This window comes from Lactuca saligna, chromosome 3, assembly GCF_052625555.1.
Source record: "Lactuca saligna cultivar CGN05327 chromosome 3, ASM5262555v1, whole genome shotgun sequence".
NCBI lineage: Eukaryota > Viridiplantae > Streptophyta > Magnoliopsida > Asterales > Asteraceae > Lactuca > Lactuca saligna.
In genome coordinates this window covers 20,689,254-20,706,883 of record NC_136419.1, presented here as the reverse complement: position 1 = coordinate 20,706,883, position 17,630 = coordinate 20,689,254, and the positions used below count along the sequence as shown (strand labels likewise).

The window sequence follows — 17,630 nt, the reverse complement described above, 5'->3', positions numbered from 1 at the left end:
CCATTCTATCCTCTTATTAGGAATCTATAATGGCATGAGATTCTAAAGCTTATACAATCAGGCATAACCAAAACATGTTATCCTATCACTGACTGGATAGTACTAGCATGCAGGTCTACAAACACACATAATAGGCATATAAGGCATCATTCCTAGATCCTTAGCCCTCATCTAGCAAGCAGTTCACATATTCTCAATTCATATCATAACATAACATACAATGTATGGGTGTCTTGGGGAAAACTTACTTGAGCTCCGTTGATTGTGCGCATCACACTCCTTGTTCTCTATCAAAAAATCTTTATTTTTAAATTTTAGAAAAGTTATATTTCTTGTAAAAATCTTTCAAACCCTTGATTTGAGTCCGGACACCCCCGAAAGTGTGTCCGAATCCCTCAAACCAAGGCTCTGATACCAACTTGTATCATCCCAAAAATACGGACCAAAAATTTTATTTTAAATCAAAAAAATATAAAACCATTTGTCAGAAAACCTCATAGTAATAATATATATCAAAACAAGTGTATCCATAGTCAAAAACATGTCATAACAAAATCATATCAGAGTATAAATCCAATAGATCTCTGGTGCGGAAAATGTTGGCTCCTTTCCCTTCGAAGAAGAAGTACCTAAAACCAAAACTGAAAACCATAAGCACAAAGCTTAATGAGTTCCCTCATCATACCACATACAATACAATAAACACGCTGCCAGACATATCTGGGTGTCCAGCCTAACCTACTGAGCATATGTGGGTACTCAACCTACCCTTGTCAGGCATATCGAGGTGCCCGACCTACCCCTATCAAGCATATATGGGTGCTCGACCTACCCTGTCAGGCATATCTGGGTGCCCGACCTACCCTCCAGTTTAAATCAACCGGTTATGGGGACTATTTCACCCCTACCACTACTACATAACAACATAGCATAACATACTGTCAGGCATATATGGGTGCCTGACCTACCCCATCGGTCATTACAACCGGTATCGGGGTCTATCATACCCCTCCTACCACTATAGCATATTAACATATCATAATAGTACATAACTCATAACAGATAGTGGCATATCAGACAATTATCACACAGATAATTATCGTAACTACAATCAACTACTAGTGGGTCGGCATTGGTGCCTTCGACCCACTTTTACTGGAAGGTAACTCACCTCATACTACTGAAGTCCACTGCAAGAGTTCCTTAGTTGCTACCCTGACAACTCCTCGAGCTATCATTACCCAAAACATCAACCAATTAGCAATTGGGTCTCAAAGCATGACCCAAAACCCTTACTTGGGGTGAAATGACCGTTTCACCCCCGACCCATCGAGCTCAATACTATATAATCCATGAAAACCCATGAATGGCCCAATTTTCCAAATTGGGTCTAAACCCTTACATGGGACTACCCTCTAGAATCCATTTCGTACTTCATAACCCTCCAAGGGTCAACCTTGGTCAAAGTCCACATCAAAGTCAACATCCTGGTTGACTCAACTCGCCAAGTTAGTCCATCAAATCGTCGAGTTCCATGGATTAGGAACCCTGAATCGCTATCCAAATCGTCGAGTCAATCCCCATGACTGATCGAGTTCCCTAGCTACTCATGGTAACGATAAAGTGATTCAACTTGTCGAGTCCCTTCACAGACTCATCGAGTTCTACCTTAAACTGAATCGGGACATAACGACTCAACTCATCGAGTTCCTCTGTCTGTTTGGCCCGTCTTAACGAATTAAGCCTCTACACTTCAGATATAAGCTCCTTGCTTTTTCATATACATTAAGAACGTCTTTTTAAGGGTAAAGTTTCCAACTTTACCCATTTATACCCTCCCTTAACGGGTTTAGCTGAAACCCTAATCCTTTAGGAATTAGATCTTGGTCCTAACACCAACTATACTCTAAACCAAGGCATATACACTGAGATATGGAACTTAAACATCACTTGATCACGTAGAGTTTCTGCCTTTTCCTCCGCGCATGGCCTTTTGGAGCTTAAAATGCCAAAATAACATCTTAGAGCTTTCATGAGGGTTCCAACGGCATAAAGTTTGCACCTTTATGCCATAACAGCCCTTTAAGGTCCAAGATCTGGGATAATACCCACTTGGGTTGTCCATTTCCCAAAATCTAACATTCTTGGACCAACCCCCCCCCCCCCCCCCCCATAAAAGTGAGATGAAAAGATCTAAGGAATCATTGAGCAAGTTTGAGACTTGCTTACCCGAAAATGTTGCAAATGAAGTGTAGTTTCTGGATCTACTCTCTTCCTCTTGAGCCCTCTAGCTTCCTCTTCTTCCTCAATCTTGAAAAACACAAGTTTTCTCTCAAAAAGGTCTCTCAAGATCACACAAAGCTCTAGGGTTTCGTGGCTCGGGTTTTGGGACTTTGAGGCTATAAATGAGGCTGGGGTAAAAGTATTAAGGTGCTTAAATAGGATGCAAAACCCTGAAATTAGGGTTTCACTCTGGCAGCCCTACACGTCGAGTTGGGAGCTCTTAACTCATCGAATAGGTTATTAAAACCACCGCGTCTCTTCTGATCTCTACTCGACAAGTTTGGGGCTCCCAACTCGTCGAGTTGCCTTTCAAAAATGAATGAATTTCTTAAAAATACATTCCAAGGATCGGGCGTTACAATGGTAGTATGGGGAAATGATAGCTTCATTTTATTTACTTCTTTTTATAGTTTTTAGCACATTTCATTCGCATTTTAGTTAATTTCCATGCATATTTTCCTTTTTGTTATTTTTATGACCATTTCGGGTACTTTCTAGTTTCTTGAGCATTATTGCAGATTTTTTTGGAGACTAGCGGAGTGGGATTTTTAGGAAGCGATTGGACTTGAAAGGCAATGGGGATTTCGTGCTTGATGGCTATGGAGGTGATTCATGAAGTGGGCTTGTTAATTGCTTGAAGGCGTGGAAGTGTTGAACTTTAAATTTGAAAGGCACGAGAGAATTCTTGAGTGTGCAAGATCGATGTTTGGGAGTTTGCGGAAGCTTTGAGTGATTTGGAGAGGCAAATTGGACTCAAATTGAAGAAATGTTGAAGAAAAATGTGCTAGAAGTTGATTGGACTCGAACTAGGCCAATGGACTAGCTGTGGGGGCCCAAGACTTGAAGAAGCCCAAAAATCCATTGCAGTCATGCGGCCCACGTGGATTCCTGACAAGGGCAAATTCAGGATTTTGTCTAGAGCTCTATATTGGGAAGGTTGGTGTGCCTATTCAGCCTTATCTTGGTTGTCCGATTTTGACACTTTCTCTCTAGAGCTTGGAGCACTTTTGAAGGCCAAGAACACCTTAAGAACATCTTTTCATCTCTTGATTCTTGTCAAATGTTTGGTACAATCTTATCTAACTTTGTTTACTTGAGTTTAGCCATGCTTGGCTAAACAAATCTTGGTTGACTTTTGTTGAATATTGAAGAATCCATGAACTTGTGTTTGAATATTTATGAAAATGTTTTGTGTTTTAACATCTTATCACTACTTGTATGTTTTTATTCATGAGTTTAAATGTGTTTGTGGTGATTAGTTGCCTAATTTCTTGATTAAGTAAAGGATCTTCAAATTAGCAAGCAACAAGTGATTCTTGTGTTAATTTTACTTCACACAATCATAAAAACATTTTCTCCAACATGGTAGTGGAAGTTTTTTACTCCTCTTGGATTTGGTGAGTTTTTGGTTCTTAATGCTAGTTGACTTTCATTAATTACATGCTTATTGGAATTAGTGACTTTGACTAAGGTAATTGTTATGAGCTTCTCTAACCATTTCAACAATTAAGAAAAGTCTAGGTAATCTCAAGCTCCTTGGATTACTATAGCCAAATTAAGGATTTAAAACAAGTATTGCACCATTGAATGCTAATGACATGTTCATCAAAAAGTCAGAGTGAGGAAACCTTAAGTCAACCATCTCTCCCTTATTGATTTTACATCGAATCTTGTTTTTGTTAAATTGTCAATTTAAATCATAGTTTAATTCTAGTTTGTTTCAAGTATTTCAAAACACCACCCCCCCCCCCCTTTTTTTTTTTAATTTATTGTCATTTAGCAAGTATTTTTACAAAGAGATCTTTCATAGAGTTATTAAATTGAATCAATCTCTGTGGATTCGATCCCTTTACCACTATACACTATTTTAGTGTGTAATATTTATGGTTATTATTTTTTTGGCCTCAACAACCACAAGGAACTCACTAAGCTTCGTGCTTACGGTTTTCAGTTTTGGTTTCAGGTACTTCTGGTAGAAAAAGTAAGAGCTCGGGATGATTGCATTGCACACACCATGATGTTTAGCATGGGATGCTTACTCTAATGTTTTGATTTGAAAACTCTGATAATGATGTCTTGAAATACGTTGACTCATGTTTTGATGAAATGGTTTGATAACTATGATTTTATTTTAATGGTTTAAAACAAAATTTTTGGTCATGAATTTTTGGGATGTTACAGACTCAAATTGTATTTTTCAATCTATTTCTCACACTCAAAAGGTTTGTAATTTTTATTTATCAAATTGTTGATTTTTTTGGTTTAGAATTTGATTATTGATTTGATTTATGCTAAAAACAGATGAGTATGAAATAAGATGATGATGCATTCACCACAAAGACACAAATTCTACCCCTTGGACTTCTACAGGCTATCTAGAGTTGCTAATGACTTGTCTTTCTGGATAAAGTTTAATGCAATAAATAGAAAAGTATTTCCATTAATTTCTTCCTTATAGCATCCTACTTCCATTAATCTACCTAGTTACAGCAACACCATTTTTATACAAAACAATTTTCACTATTATAATTAGGTAAAATTATCTAAGTGTAATGTCTTAATAAGAAAAACATAAAAGTAGGATACTATAAGACACAAATAAATGAAAGTACGCTTCTCTTTCTTGCATTATCCTTTTTGGATAAAATTTATTTGTCCTATTTATTGTCATATTGTAAATTATAAAATTTCCAGGGGTTGTTAGAGGGTGTTAGTTACTCATCTACTAAGAACTTCACCTTTATTGACTCGATCAAAGCTTACTTATCATACACATTATTAAGGGCATCAGTTTCACAATCTTCAACGCTCTTTCAGGCAAGTTTTTCAATTTCCATTTTTTTATTTCATTTATAAATCTAGCATGGATTTTGGAAATGATGTGTATCTTTTTTCTTACAGTATGCAGCTTGGATCTTTTCAGTGCTTTTGTTGAGATTTAGGGAAGGCCTTAAGGCAAGTTATAAATATGTTGTATTCATCTCTTTGTGCTTTAAAGTTCAATCAACTATTTTTTTAGACTAAAATTGGCATCTTATTTCCTCTTACTGTTTTTGCGAGCTTTGGGAAGCTCATAATGTGCTTTGAATCTCAAATTAATGGTGACTTGGTAAATTTCTTATTATTATATTCAGACTCACAAAATTTAACAAACCAAAATTTGAAATATGAGATTCTAAATAGAGATGATCAATCCCCATTAGTTTGCTAAATGAACTTATAGTCAATTACAAAAAATGGTCCTTGTAAACTTTCTGATTACATCGTGTTTAGTCTAGAATTGAGCTCTTTTTCAATTTTAGTCCTTATTTCAAAATTTCATGTCGGTTTTGGTCCCTGAGACTTTCTGCTTTAGTCTTTATTTCAAGGTTTCATATCGATTTTGATCCTTTTTTCAAGATTCTGAGGACCAAATCGATATGAAACCTTAAAATAACTAAAAAAGTTTCAATTTTGGTCCTTATTTCAAGTTTTCATGACCCAAAATCAATATGAAACAGTGAAATAAGGACCAAAACTGAAAAAAGTTTCAATTTGGTCCTTTTTTCCAAGGGTTCATAATAGTTTTGGTCCCTACAACTTTCTGATTTTGGTCCTTATTTCAAGACCCCAGAGACCAAAATTGAAAAAGGCTTCGGTTTTGGATCAAACAATGTTAAAATCAAAAAGCACAGGAGCCATGTTTGTACTCCACCACAAGAGTATCATCCTAAATTTGATGTGATTTTTGTTGATTTGGATCCAATTGATGCTAAATATGGGTTTAGTACTCCACCACCAGAATTTGTTAATAAACATGTTTTATGAAAGTTTGAGATCACTTCTTGATGATCATGGTGTTCTTATTTTCTAGGGGTATCAATTTATGACATGACACGACAAAAATACACGAAAAGAAACGAAATCGAGACGAAATGAAAATTTGAATTCGTGTTCGTGTCGTCTTCGTGTCAAGATTAAAAAACACGATGTCGTGTCGTGTTCGTGCTCATAAACCGACACGAAATTGACACGATTAAGCATGTGGTTGTCGGGTTTTTCGTGTTTGTCGTTTTTATCTTGTTTTATATATATATATATATATATATATATATATATATATATATATATATATATATATATATATATATGAATGAATGAAATACACTAATAGTTATGTAATATTATATTTGTCGTTTCGTGTCGTGTTGTCGTGTTTTAAGTGGTTCGTTATCGTGTTAATGAAAAAAACACGACATCGAGTCGTGTCGTGTTCGTGTTATACAAAACCTTGTCGTGTCGTGTTAGACAAAAAAACGACACGACTGCCCGATTTGACAGCCCTATTATTTTCCATGTTGTTCCTTTGAATCAAGTGTTCTATACAACATTGGTGGAGGAACTTAAGGATGTTTTTCACAAGGTTTATGTAATTGATGTTGAGAATCAAGATAATTTTGTTGTTATGGCTACTATATCTCCAACTTGCTCCAATGATGATAATGCTTTCTTGAAGAAGCTAAAATTTGTGACTCCAGGGACTAAGGGACTAATATGGATTCCACAGTGGAATTGTTGTTTCCATTAGAAAAGCAAAATAGATTGAGGTATAGTTCTTGCTGACTTGATGGGAACCATTTAAGTCATTAAATGGAAGATATATTGTAATCAAGAACAAGATTTCAATAGAAATTGTCCCACTTTTGTCTATTGTCTTTAATATGATCTCCATATTTGTGTTTAATTGTCCAAAAATACTACATGTTTAGAATGCATTCAAGAATCTTGGTGATTTTCATTTTCTTATTGCAATCTCTTCTAATGCGGATTTTGTGCTAAATTTGACCCAATTTTTAGCCTATTATAGCAATGTTTTTTGGAATTCGACAGTGACATGCAAAAGAAAAGAACTTCTTGAAATGAATGGAGTATGGGACTATTATCGTCTATTACTCTTATTAAGTCCGTTAATTTTCTTTGGAGATGCAAGGTTATTTAACTTTAAATATGTATCCATTACACCATATAACCCGTTGTAACAGGTTTTGCATATTACATTAATTTTTATTAGAGAACCACTATTCTTTTGTGAATTTGATATGGACATATTTAGTTAGAAAATTCATGCATTATCTTAATACTTTATGTTGATTTTATCTCATTTAATGAACAAAAGGTGCTTAATTAGATTAAATATTTCATTTTCAGCAACAAAGACATGCTCGAAAGGAAAATGAAGCGGAACTAGCTATTGGAAGCTTGGATCTTGGATTTTGAAGAAAGAAGGATGTTGCTGGACAGCTTGACCCCTCGTCAGTGTTTTGGCCATATCTCATGAACCGTAACTCCGATTGACGAGATTCAAAATGTTCTGAAAAGTAGATACAATTTCGGACGACTTTCGTGTTTTGAGAAAATGCTGATTCGAAACTTACTCGGCGAGTAGGGTCGATTACTCGCCGATTTGGTCAGAAGTTTCGCGATTCTGAACGCGCTGACTTGTCGCGCACGGGTTTTAAGTGATGGACTCGCCGAGTAGGTCAATGGACTCGCCGAGTAGCCCCTGTTTTGTGAAAATCTATATAAAGGGACTTTCAGATCGATACCCTAGCGTATAGATGAACCCTTGGAGGCCAATTGTCGACTAAAGGTGCTGTTGGAGCGTGGGAAGCAAGGCAATCAACCCTACATTCAATTTTAAGGAGAATCAAGTCAAAATCAAGTTTACTCTTACCTAATCTCTTGTTTGAACTATGTTTTTACCAATTGATTTCGTTTTTGTGCTTGTTTCTGCTGTAATCATGAGTTAAAAACTCATAACTTCTGTTTAGGTAGATGAATTTGTGAACATGGATTGATTATTTGATTAGGATTAATTTTAATTGGTGATTATGTTTTATTAAGCTTGTTAAAGAACCTTATGTGTTAACAATAACTATTCTTCTGTTAATAAATTAGTAATTAAGTTGTATGAACATCTCTTAGTTGCTAATTTCATATGATTTACGTGACCACATAGTTATATGTCTAGGAATAACGAATGTGAAACTAGAATTAACTTGAAGATAGGTAAGTTAATGTGTGAGCTTGTGTGATACACCATCAACAAGAGGTTAATTGAATCACCAATTTGATTAACTATTACAAGTCTTATTTAACCCGAATCAATAACTAGGAAATCCGTTGATTTAGACAACTGGCCACTGCTTGAGTTAATTTGTTTCCTAAGGATTAGTAATAGCAAACGTGAAACTAATCATCTTAGTCGGTAGCCAATGAAGAATTAATCCGATACATTGAAATCATCCATGGGAACAAATGAGTCGAACCTAATCAGAAGTCCTCTTTATTATTGAATTTAGTTGATTTTTATTTGCTTAGCTCTTAGTTTCTTAGTTTAAGTTTTAGTTAATTGTTTAAGTTTCTAGTCTTGCAAAACTAGAGAAAACCCCCCTTTCTATTAGTTGTTTTATTTAGATAATATTAGCATTTATTTTAATTGTTTACCGTTCCCTGTGTTCGATACCCTACTTGCTTGAATTATATTACTAATCGATAGTCACACTGCCTTTCGTGTGTTTATTTTGTGTCTAAGTTAGTAGGATTAAAACTAGTTGGTTTTACACACATCAAAATTCAATACCAACTTTTTTAAAATAAGTTTTTTTATATTTATTATATTGTTTTTTACACAATTGTCTTAATATAGATACAAAAAAAAAATTATTTATTTACAAAATTGTCTTAATCTCCCTAATAATTTTTCTTACAACTCCGTTTCTACATGACTTTCTACAACTTTATTTTTACATATTTTACGTGTTTTTAAATTACATTGTTTTACCAATTTTACATGTTTTTATATTGTTTTTTATGAAGTAGAAAGAGATTGTAAAAGCCTAAGTGTGTAAAAATGAAGTTGTAAAAAAAAAGTAGAAAGAACATTTTCATGAAGTTTGAAAATTTGTTAGAAAATGTTGGGTCTAAATTTGCAAAAAAATAAGTTTTTTTTTTTTTTCTAATCAAACAAACTTTTATGTAAAAGATTGAAATATGTTTTTATATATCTTTTAGAAAAATTTACAACTTTTGTCAAATTTTAAAAACTTAATAATAATAATAATAATAATAATAATAATAATAATAATAATAATAATAATAATAATAATAAAAGCTTTATATATGGTATTTATAGGATGATAAACACATTTCTTTTCAATTGTAATCAATTGTAAGAACTTGATATGAATAATTGATAATAAACTATATATTATAAGTCAAAAGAAAACTGTGTTTTAAAATTAATAAATTTAATTTGAACTTTGTGTTTTAAAATTAATTAATTTATTTGACACCTACTAATATTTGCGTTTTAAGCCGGACGCTATCATAACGTGAAAGGGGAGAGGAAAGCTTCTTTTACACTGGAACACCATCCCTTGGGTGAGGGAAGCAACCCGCAGGAAAGAGGTGGGGGAGGGGTGCCTCTCTCTCTCTCTCTCCATGCTATTGGTTTTTTTTTTTTTTTTTTTTTTTTTTTTTTTTTTTTTTTTTTTTTAATATTTATAAAATTATATACCTACTCAAAAAATATAAAAAAATATATCAAAATTTATGATTTTTAATTTCATACAAAATGAGTATAATATATATATATATATATATATATATATATATATATATATATATATATATATATATAATAAAAGGAGCTTCCCATTCATTTCTTGGGTTTTAGGTGAACAAAAATAAAATAAAGAAAAAAAATTGTATGGCCCACAAAAAATAAGGGAATCATCCCTTGTCATTATAATAGCATCAAGCCTTTTGAGGTATAATAACACTCTACCCCATGTCTTCCGGTCTTAAATGATTATAATAGCATAAGTTTTTGAGGTATAATAAGTTAATAACACTCTACTTTTACCAAAACCGTGCATAAAAGAAAAGAAATTAAAGCCGGTTGCTATTTTTTCTATAATTTATACATAAAATATTGTATGAATAAATTATGTCTAAAGTATAGGCAATAAGCTGATTAATCTACTTGATCATTGGTTCCAGTACGTAATTATTTTCAAAGAATGGAAATTTTTTATATATTGCCAATACAAGAACAAATGAAAGAATGATGCTATAGAAGAAAGTAATTAAAATCAATTTCGAATGACGATATAGAAGAAAGTAATTAAAATCAATTTCTTGTTTTAACATTTGTCGATCTGTCCACCGGATGGGTATAACACTAGTTGTATACGGTTTGTGGAAAAATCATCTAACATCGTTTAGTGACAAGTTAAAAGAAAATGCTTGAAGCATGACCAAAAATCAAACGATTAACCAATTCCTGTAGACAGTTTCCAAACATGTTGAAAACAATAATATATTAAATAAAAAAGCTTTTCCAATAACAAAAAGTAACCGGAAACCGCCAACGACAACCTACTATCACACACATTACACACAACCCACACCCAAATCAACCAACCGATGGCAGTCTACCTTTCGACCTAATAAACCAAAGATTCACTATTCTCATGAGCATTATAAAGCTCCGGTAAATCAGCACTTGTCGAAAACTTCACCCATCTTTTCTTTTCAACATGCTTTAAAAACGGCTGCAACCCAAGCCCAATAACAATAGCAATCATACTAACAACCAAAACCTTAATCGAAGAAAGCGCCAACACAACACAAATCAATATCGTCGGTGGAACACACAAAAGCACCGACCCAATTGTCCCCACCGGAATCTTATACGGCCTAGACGCTGCCGGATACTTCATCCTCAACCTCACAAAAGCAATAAACTCCAAAATCATCCCAAAACAGTATAAAAAGTTTTCAGCCGCCACAATTTCTTGAAAGCTCAGCCATGAAAGTAAGATCACACCGGAAGCCGAGAACAAGATCCCCACCGATGGGGTCCCGTATCGGGATCTTTTCGCGAAAAATTCCGGAAGCATCCCGCGTTCCGCCATACCCAGAAGTTGGAAGGAATCGGAGCTCATTTCGGTGACGAACATTCCCATGTTTGACATGGCGGCACCCGCCTGAATCCACCATCTCAGCCATACGCCGCCAACGATCATGGCCACGTCGGAGAAGTATCCGTCGGTCCATTGGTCGCGGTGGAGGGGGACAGCTCCGGTGCTTGTTAAGAGTGGGAGGAAGTAGCCGGAGACAACTAGGATTAAGGCGTAGAACAAGGCTTTTGGGAGGGTTTTCTTTGGGTTGTGAACTTCTCCGGCGAGGGTGCTTATGGAGTCCCAATAATTAAGGTTCCAGAAGAGTGTGTTTAAGTAGAGATTCCAATCGACTACGTGTAAGTCAACCACTAGCCATCTTTGTGGTTCTATTTTGGGAATTGAAATGAAACCCATAATTACGAAAGGAACTAAGGAGAATATACCTAAAAGAACAGCGACCCACCCTACGATTGTCAGACCTCTGAAGTTCATGTATGTGAGAGCGATTGTTAAGGCTAAAACGGCTAAAACTCGAGGGTAGCCATCGGCTAAAGCTGGGATGCCGGATTTTAAATAATCAAGAAACAGAACTGGGTACAGGGCGTTGTCTATAACGCCGCTAAGCCATTTCATCCAGCCTTGTTGAAACCCCCAATAAGGTCCTAACGCCGATGACACCCAAACGACGTAGCCACCGTCTTCCGGGAACATTGTACCCATTTCAGCGGTTATTAAAGCTTCCGGGACACTCCATATGAATGGGAACACCAAGAACCCTATCAGGGCTAGAAGAGGTCCGGCAGCCCGGACGCTGTCCTCGACGCCAAAAGGTCCGCCGGAAACCTCGTAGAATATGAGGAAAATTAGGGGCAAAATTGAGATTCTTTTGCTGTTGTTGTTGGTAGGAAGACTTGTAGGAGATGGGGATTCGGTAATCCCGATGTATTCTACATCGCTGTTATGCCCCATTGCGACAGATGGGTGTCTATTATCCGCGTTCTTCAATTTCTGCATTTAAGTAATGAAAATCAAGACAGTCAGTTGAGTGGAATAACACCAGCTTGGTGATTGTATAAGCAAAAGTACAGAAAATTAAGAAAGTCATTAACCGTGTTCATTCCTATTCCTAACCCCCTTTTCATGCGAAACCTAGAAATTTTACAAAGCGAAATCGTTATAATTTCTTGAATTCACGTTAAATTGAAAGTGAAACTAGAGCAAGCAAGCATTCGATTAAGCATAATAACTAATAAACATTAGTCTGCTTCCGCAGCAATCATGATTAAGAATTTAGGGTGAACTAGAGTTACTGCTTCAATCAAACATTCAAAGGGCTTAACACTATCAACACTTGCAGTTATTTAATCAAAAGTTGCAGAAACGAATCGGAAGAAGGAGTGTGGTAAGGAGTTAAATACGAACCGCGAGATTGAGCGGAATCTGTTCATGATATTGGTGGGGGTCGTGTCGTGGTAGATCGATCTATCTGATGAGTTGATTTGCGTGTGGAAGGGGTGAAGGGGTTTGAAAGAGAGATAGAGATGGGGGTGGGGGGGGGCGTGGCTAATGGAAAGAGCACGTGGTGATGAATTAAGGTTAAAGTGGACGCGTTAATGAGTCCAAACTCCACTAGTTCTAGATTTACAGTTCTAGATTTCAAGGTAAATTCTAAAAGTTTACTATATCGGTTTAGGATCTGTCGTTATCTAAACCTTTTCGTTTTTTACGAAATTAGTTATTAATTTTGTAATCTATTGTAACATCCATTTTAATTTTGGATGATCCAATAAAAAAATATTAAAAACTAAAAAAGCTCATTATATTTTAAAATTTATTATTTGGTGTCAAATTTGTTTATAGTGTCACTCATCAAAAATAAATCACAAAAAACTTCTTCTTATATTACGAAAAATTGCTCTTTATCTTTTTAAACATTGTGGAATTGCTATACGTATATACTACAAAATTCTTTATATTATTGCAAAATTCATAATGAACGTCTTTCCCTTTTTGTGGTATCTTTAAAATTACATAGCAAAAATGGGCTTCTATTACACGAAAATATGAACAGTAAAAAATCTGTTGTGTACGGATCACTTCCCTTCAGCTAATTGCCGATTAATATTAACGGTTACATAAATTTTGGAGGTAAAAAACTAAAATTTGCTATATATTCTATTTGCTTGACATTTATGTTAATTGTTTGATTTATACAAATCAACTTAAAGGTTGTAAATCCAAATCATAGATTTATATATTGTCAAGTAAATTGAAGATTACACAACAGATATTTTTACTGAACAATTATGAAATCAATTAATAGCATTGCTTGAACGATCGGTTGATCACTTTTCGAACATGTATTTCGACTTTATGTCTAGGTTACACGAAATACATATTATGAGGATAATTATTTAGAGAATAATCTTGTTTCAAGACATTGATATGAGACCACTAACTAACGGTTTATAGCCTTTTGAATTCTTAAGATTACCAAAGATGAGATCAATCAACATTAAATATTGAAAATAATATTTTCCATAAAATTTTCCTTATGAAAATTAATTTTCGGGTTGGGCCGCTACTTCACACCCCTCTAGGACGGCTCCTCCCGACCATTGCATTCTGTCAAACCGAAATCAAATTCTTTTTATACAAGTGTGCAATCTGCACCTCCTAACTTGTCTAAAAGCAAAACATAAACTTCATTGGTATTTGTAAATTCAATTACATTATCTTGACCAAGTGACACTAAAATAATTAACATTTTCTGTTTTCAAAACAAACAATCCGAGTAAATTAATGAAAAAAAAGGTTGTTTTCATTTAAGATTTGTATGAGGGGAATGTCTCAAAAAAAATTAAAAAAAAAAAAAAATCACCTATTATTTTAAATCAACTTTGTTTCCATTTTTCTAAAATAGGGAAAAGAACATATTAATACGCACGCATTATAAAACAAACACACTTTAACATATGTCACGATTATGTTTTTCTTTTGATTACCAACCACATAACAAAGATATTTGGTCTATTTAAGATAATAAGATAATGGAAAAACAACATGACTTGTAAACCATATCAATTGTTATTTACTAATTCCATTAAAATTTAATAAAAAGTATATGAATAAGAAGAAAATGTGAGGATATATCTAAATGCAATATTATTAACAACATATGTTGAAAAAATAAATAAATATAAACACTCATAATCACGGCTACTTTAATCAAATAAAGTCATCATAGATTTTCAAAAATGGATTTTGCTTTGGGAAGTATGAATGTCCTCACTTTTTGATTTCTTAAAAGTTAATGTCGAATTAGTCCATAAGGGGACCAAATGAGTGGTTTTCACTTTACAACTCAAGAACGGTGAGCTATGTGCATTCAAAGAGATTTATCTATTTCAATTTTAAAATAAATCATGTTACTCCTATACAAATTCAATATGTATTTCCTAATTATAAATAATGTATGGTTTTAGAAAACATTATCCGAGAAGAACAAACAAGAAAAATACTGAATTTCAAGAAAAAAAAAAAACACCAAATGTTAAGTGGAAAACCACTTTAAAATATCATCATACCAAATAAGCATACGAAAAAAGGTTATATCATTCAAAAGTTAATGAACAATATTGTATTCTTTTAGTATTCTTTTGCGATGAATTAATCAACTTAGATTCATGTTTATGTTGATAATGAGCATGAATCTGAGCTCATCATCAATCGAATTTGCACATATTCTGGAACCCGATACTACACTAGGGTCAAGCTTGTATTCAAATGTTCCTTAACTACTTTCTCATATCATACTTTAATATGATATTAAGACTTTTAGTCATGAACTTCGTACATACTGTTTCTAACATGAATTGGGTAAACATATTTTAACAAAAAAGAAAAATGTCAACAATCAACGCACGGAGAATAACTCCTTAAAGTAAAAATAATAATAATAATAACCATGTTGATAAAGTGTTTTACCTTTTAATAATATTCTAACAACAACCCACCGATAAAAATTAAAAAATAAATAAATAAATAAAGTTTATGCAGTTGCACGCTTAAGCAACAATTTGACCTTATCACCATATAATATCATATCATGACTCTCAAGTAGCCCCCCACAAGTCCATTTTGGTCGGGCCTATTACATTCTTCATGTAAAATAATATTTATATATTCACTAACCACATTTAAATTACCATTTTTATCATCCAATAAAATTTTAGTATCCGAAATAAAAAAAAAATATATTTAAGTTATCATATCAAATACTCGATTTCTTGAAAGGGACTAATGCTATGTGCGTCATATTGGATTTATTTTTATAAAATGTGATAATCTTGATAAAAATGTATGTAATATACTGATATAGTACGAATCATCTAATAGTTCCACATCCCATGTATCAATAATTAATGGTTAATAACTCGATGCATTAATAATTAAGGGTTAATAATTAATATCTTGTTTGTGTAACAAAATTTCACGTTTTTACGATAATATGAAACATATTTAAAGATTATTATGTAATTTAATTATAAAAAAAAAAAAAAAAAAAAAAAAAAAGACTACTTCACTGTAAAATTAACGAAACATAGTAATTTTATGATACAAATAAGTCATTAATCTTACAAGTAAATGCTTAATGCAATTGCTTGCGAAGCAGATTTGTTTGAACAGTATGAACAATAAAGTTGCGAAAATCGTTTTTTAATTGATTGCAATCATAAAAAGCCCACATACGAGCATGCTTATTTCACTTTAAGGTTCCAAAAATCTAATCATTCCATGTCCCATTAATTCTATAGCACAAGTTCATGTTTAATGATAAATATAAAAATTCACCCAAATCTAAATGCATTTAATGTTTAATAAATATTTGACCCCTAACTTCCAAACAATCAAAATCAAGCCACGCATATCAAGAAACAAATAAAATAATAGTTAATAAGAAAAAAAAATGAATTACCTCATCACCGTCGACATTGACCTTGTTGGTGCCTTCAACGGAGCTTTTGGCAGATAATTCAGGCGTCGAAGCGTTAAGCTTTCCTCCATCGGCAACTGTAACTTTGTTGGTGAAATCGACGGAAGTTTTTGCCGGGAAAATCGACGGAGGTGTAGGATCGGCTGGGGAAAGAGTCGGAGGTGATTCTGTGCTCCGTTTTGATGGTGTTGTTAATATAGCGGTCGTTGGCGCCATATCAAAGCATTAAACAAAGGACACAAAAAGTTTCGATTCGGTTTAGTTAGTGGAAATCTGATGCAGTGAGAGAGAGGATTTGATTTGGTAGTACAGCAGTGTCGTGTAGTGATGCACTGAGAACGATGGCAATTGGCAAGGTAAGCATTAAGAAATGGGAAGAAGGGATTTGGTTGATGATGGTCCACACTCCACACTATGGTATTAGGAGAGGGTTGGGGGAATCGGCATATGTGATTGGGATTTTGCGAAGGGTTTTCAGGTTTTTTTATAGGAATTTTCTATTATGAATTTATGATGTTATCTTTGGGTCAAAGACGTCAATTGAAGTTGAGCATACGTGGCACCAAAGATATGAGCTTTCAAGATGACCATTGTTTATCCGTCACCGATAAAACAAAAGCATTTATAATACATTGAATTTGATAAGGCTTAATTAGTATATAGCTTTAGTAAAATTTTCTTATAACGTATTAAATTTTATAAACTTTCTTAAACATTATAAAAGTTAATGTTTAACAATTAAATTTTTTTCTTGAAAAGTTTAGTGATCATTATTTGCGTGTGGTGCGGTTTCTTTTTCTTTCAATTATTTAGGGGTACCAGTGGAAGCAAATATGAGTCTAATGAAAAATTGAAAACCTATTATCAAGCGAGTCCAAGCCAATCTTTCCAATTGGAAGGCAAAAACGCTCTCCTTTGGCGGCCGTCTGACTTTAGTAAAATCTGTTATTGGAAGTCTTCCTTTATACTTTTTGTCGTTGTTTAAAGCTCCTATTTGCGGTTATTGAGTTCATTGAAAAACTTAGAAGGATATTTTTATGGGGAAAACGATGAAAAGAAAAAAATTAATCGGGCTAAATGGCCAATCGTACTGACATCAAAGGAAGATGTTATTGGAAGTCTTCCTTTATACTTTAGTAAAATCTGTTATTGGAAGTCTTCCTTTATACTTTTTGTCGTTGTTTAAAGCTCCTATTTGCGGTTATTGAGTTCATTGAAAAACTTAGAAGGATATTTTTATGGGGAAAACGATGAAAAGAAAAAAATTAATCGGGCTAAATGGCCAATCGTACTGACATCAAAGGAAGATGTTATTGGAAGTCTTCCTTTATACTTTAGTAAAATCTGTTATTGGAAGTCTTCCTTTATACTTTTTGTCGTTGTTTAAAGCTCCTATTTGCGGT

The 17,630-nt window shown here is 33.7% G+C and overlaps 1 protein-coding gene across 3 annotated transcripts; it reads right to left on the bottom strand.

Moving 5' to 3' along the window:
* Window positions 1-10,629: 10,629 nt before the first annotated feature.
* Window positions 10,630-16,710, bottom strand: LOC145034685 (putative polyamine transporter At1g31830). 3 transcript variants are annotated; one of them, XM_078983166.1, is made up of 3 exons: window positions 12,654-12,787; window positions 12,341-12,380; window positions 10,630-12,239 (listed from the first exon to the last, which is right to left on the bottom strand). In XM_078983166.1, the coding sequence occupies exons 1-3, from the start codon at window positions 12,677-12,679 to the stop codon at window positions 10,773-10,775; spliced, it is 1,533 nt and encodes a 510-aa protein (XP_078839292.1). In that variant the 5' UTR covers window positions 12,680-12,787; the 3' UTR covers window positions 10,630-10,772. The 3 variants fall into 3 exon arrangements, with proteins under 3 accessions (XP_078839292.1, XP_078839290.1, XP_078839291.1); XM_078983164.1 differs by lacking the exons at window positions 12,341-12,380; window positions 12,654-12,787 and adding an exon at window positions 16,210-16,710; XM_078983165.1 differs by lacking the exon at window positions 12,341-12,380 and having other exon boundaries at window positions 12,654-12,796.
* Window positions 16,711-17,630: the final 920 nt, after the last annotated feature.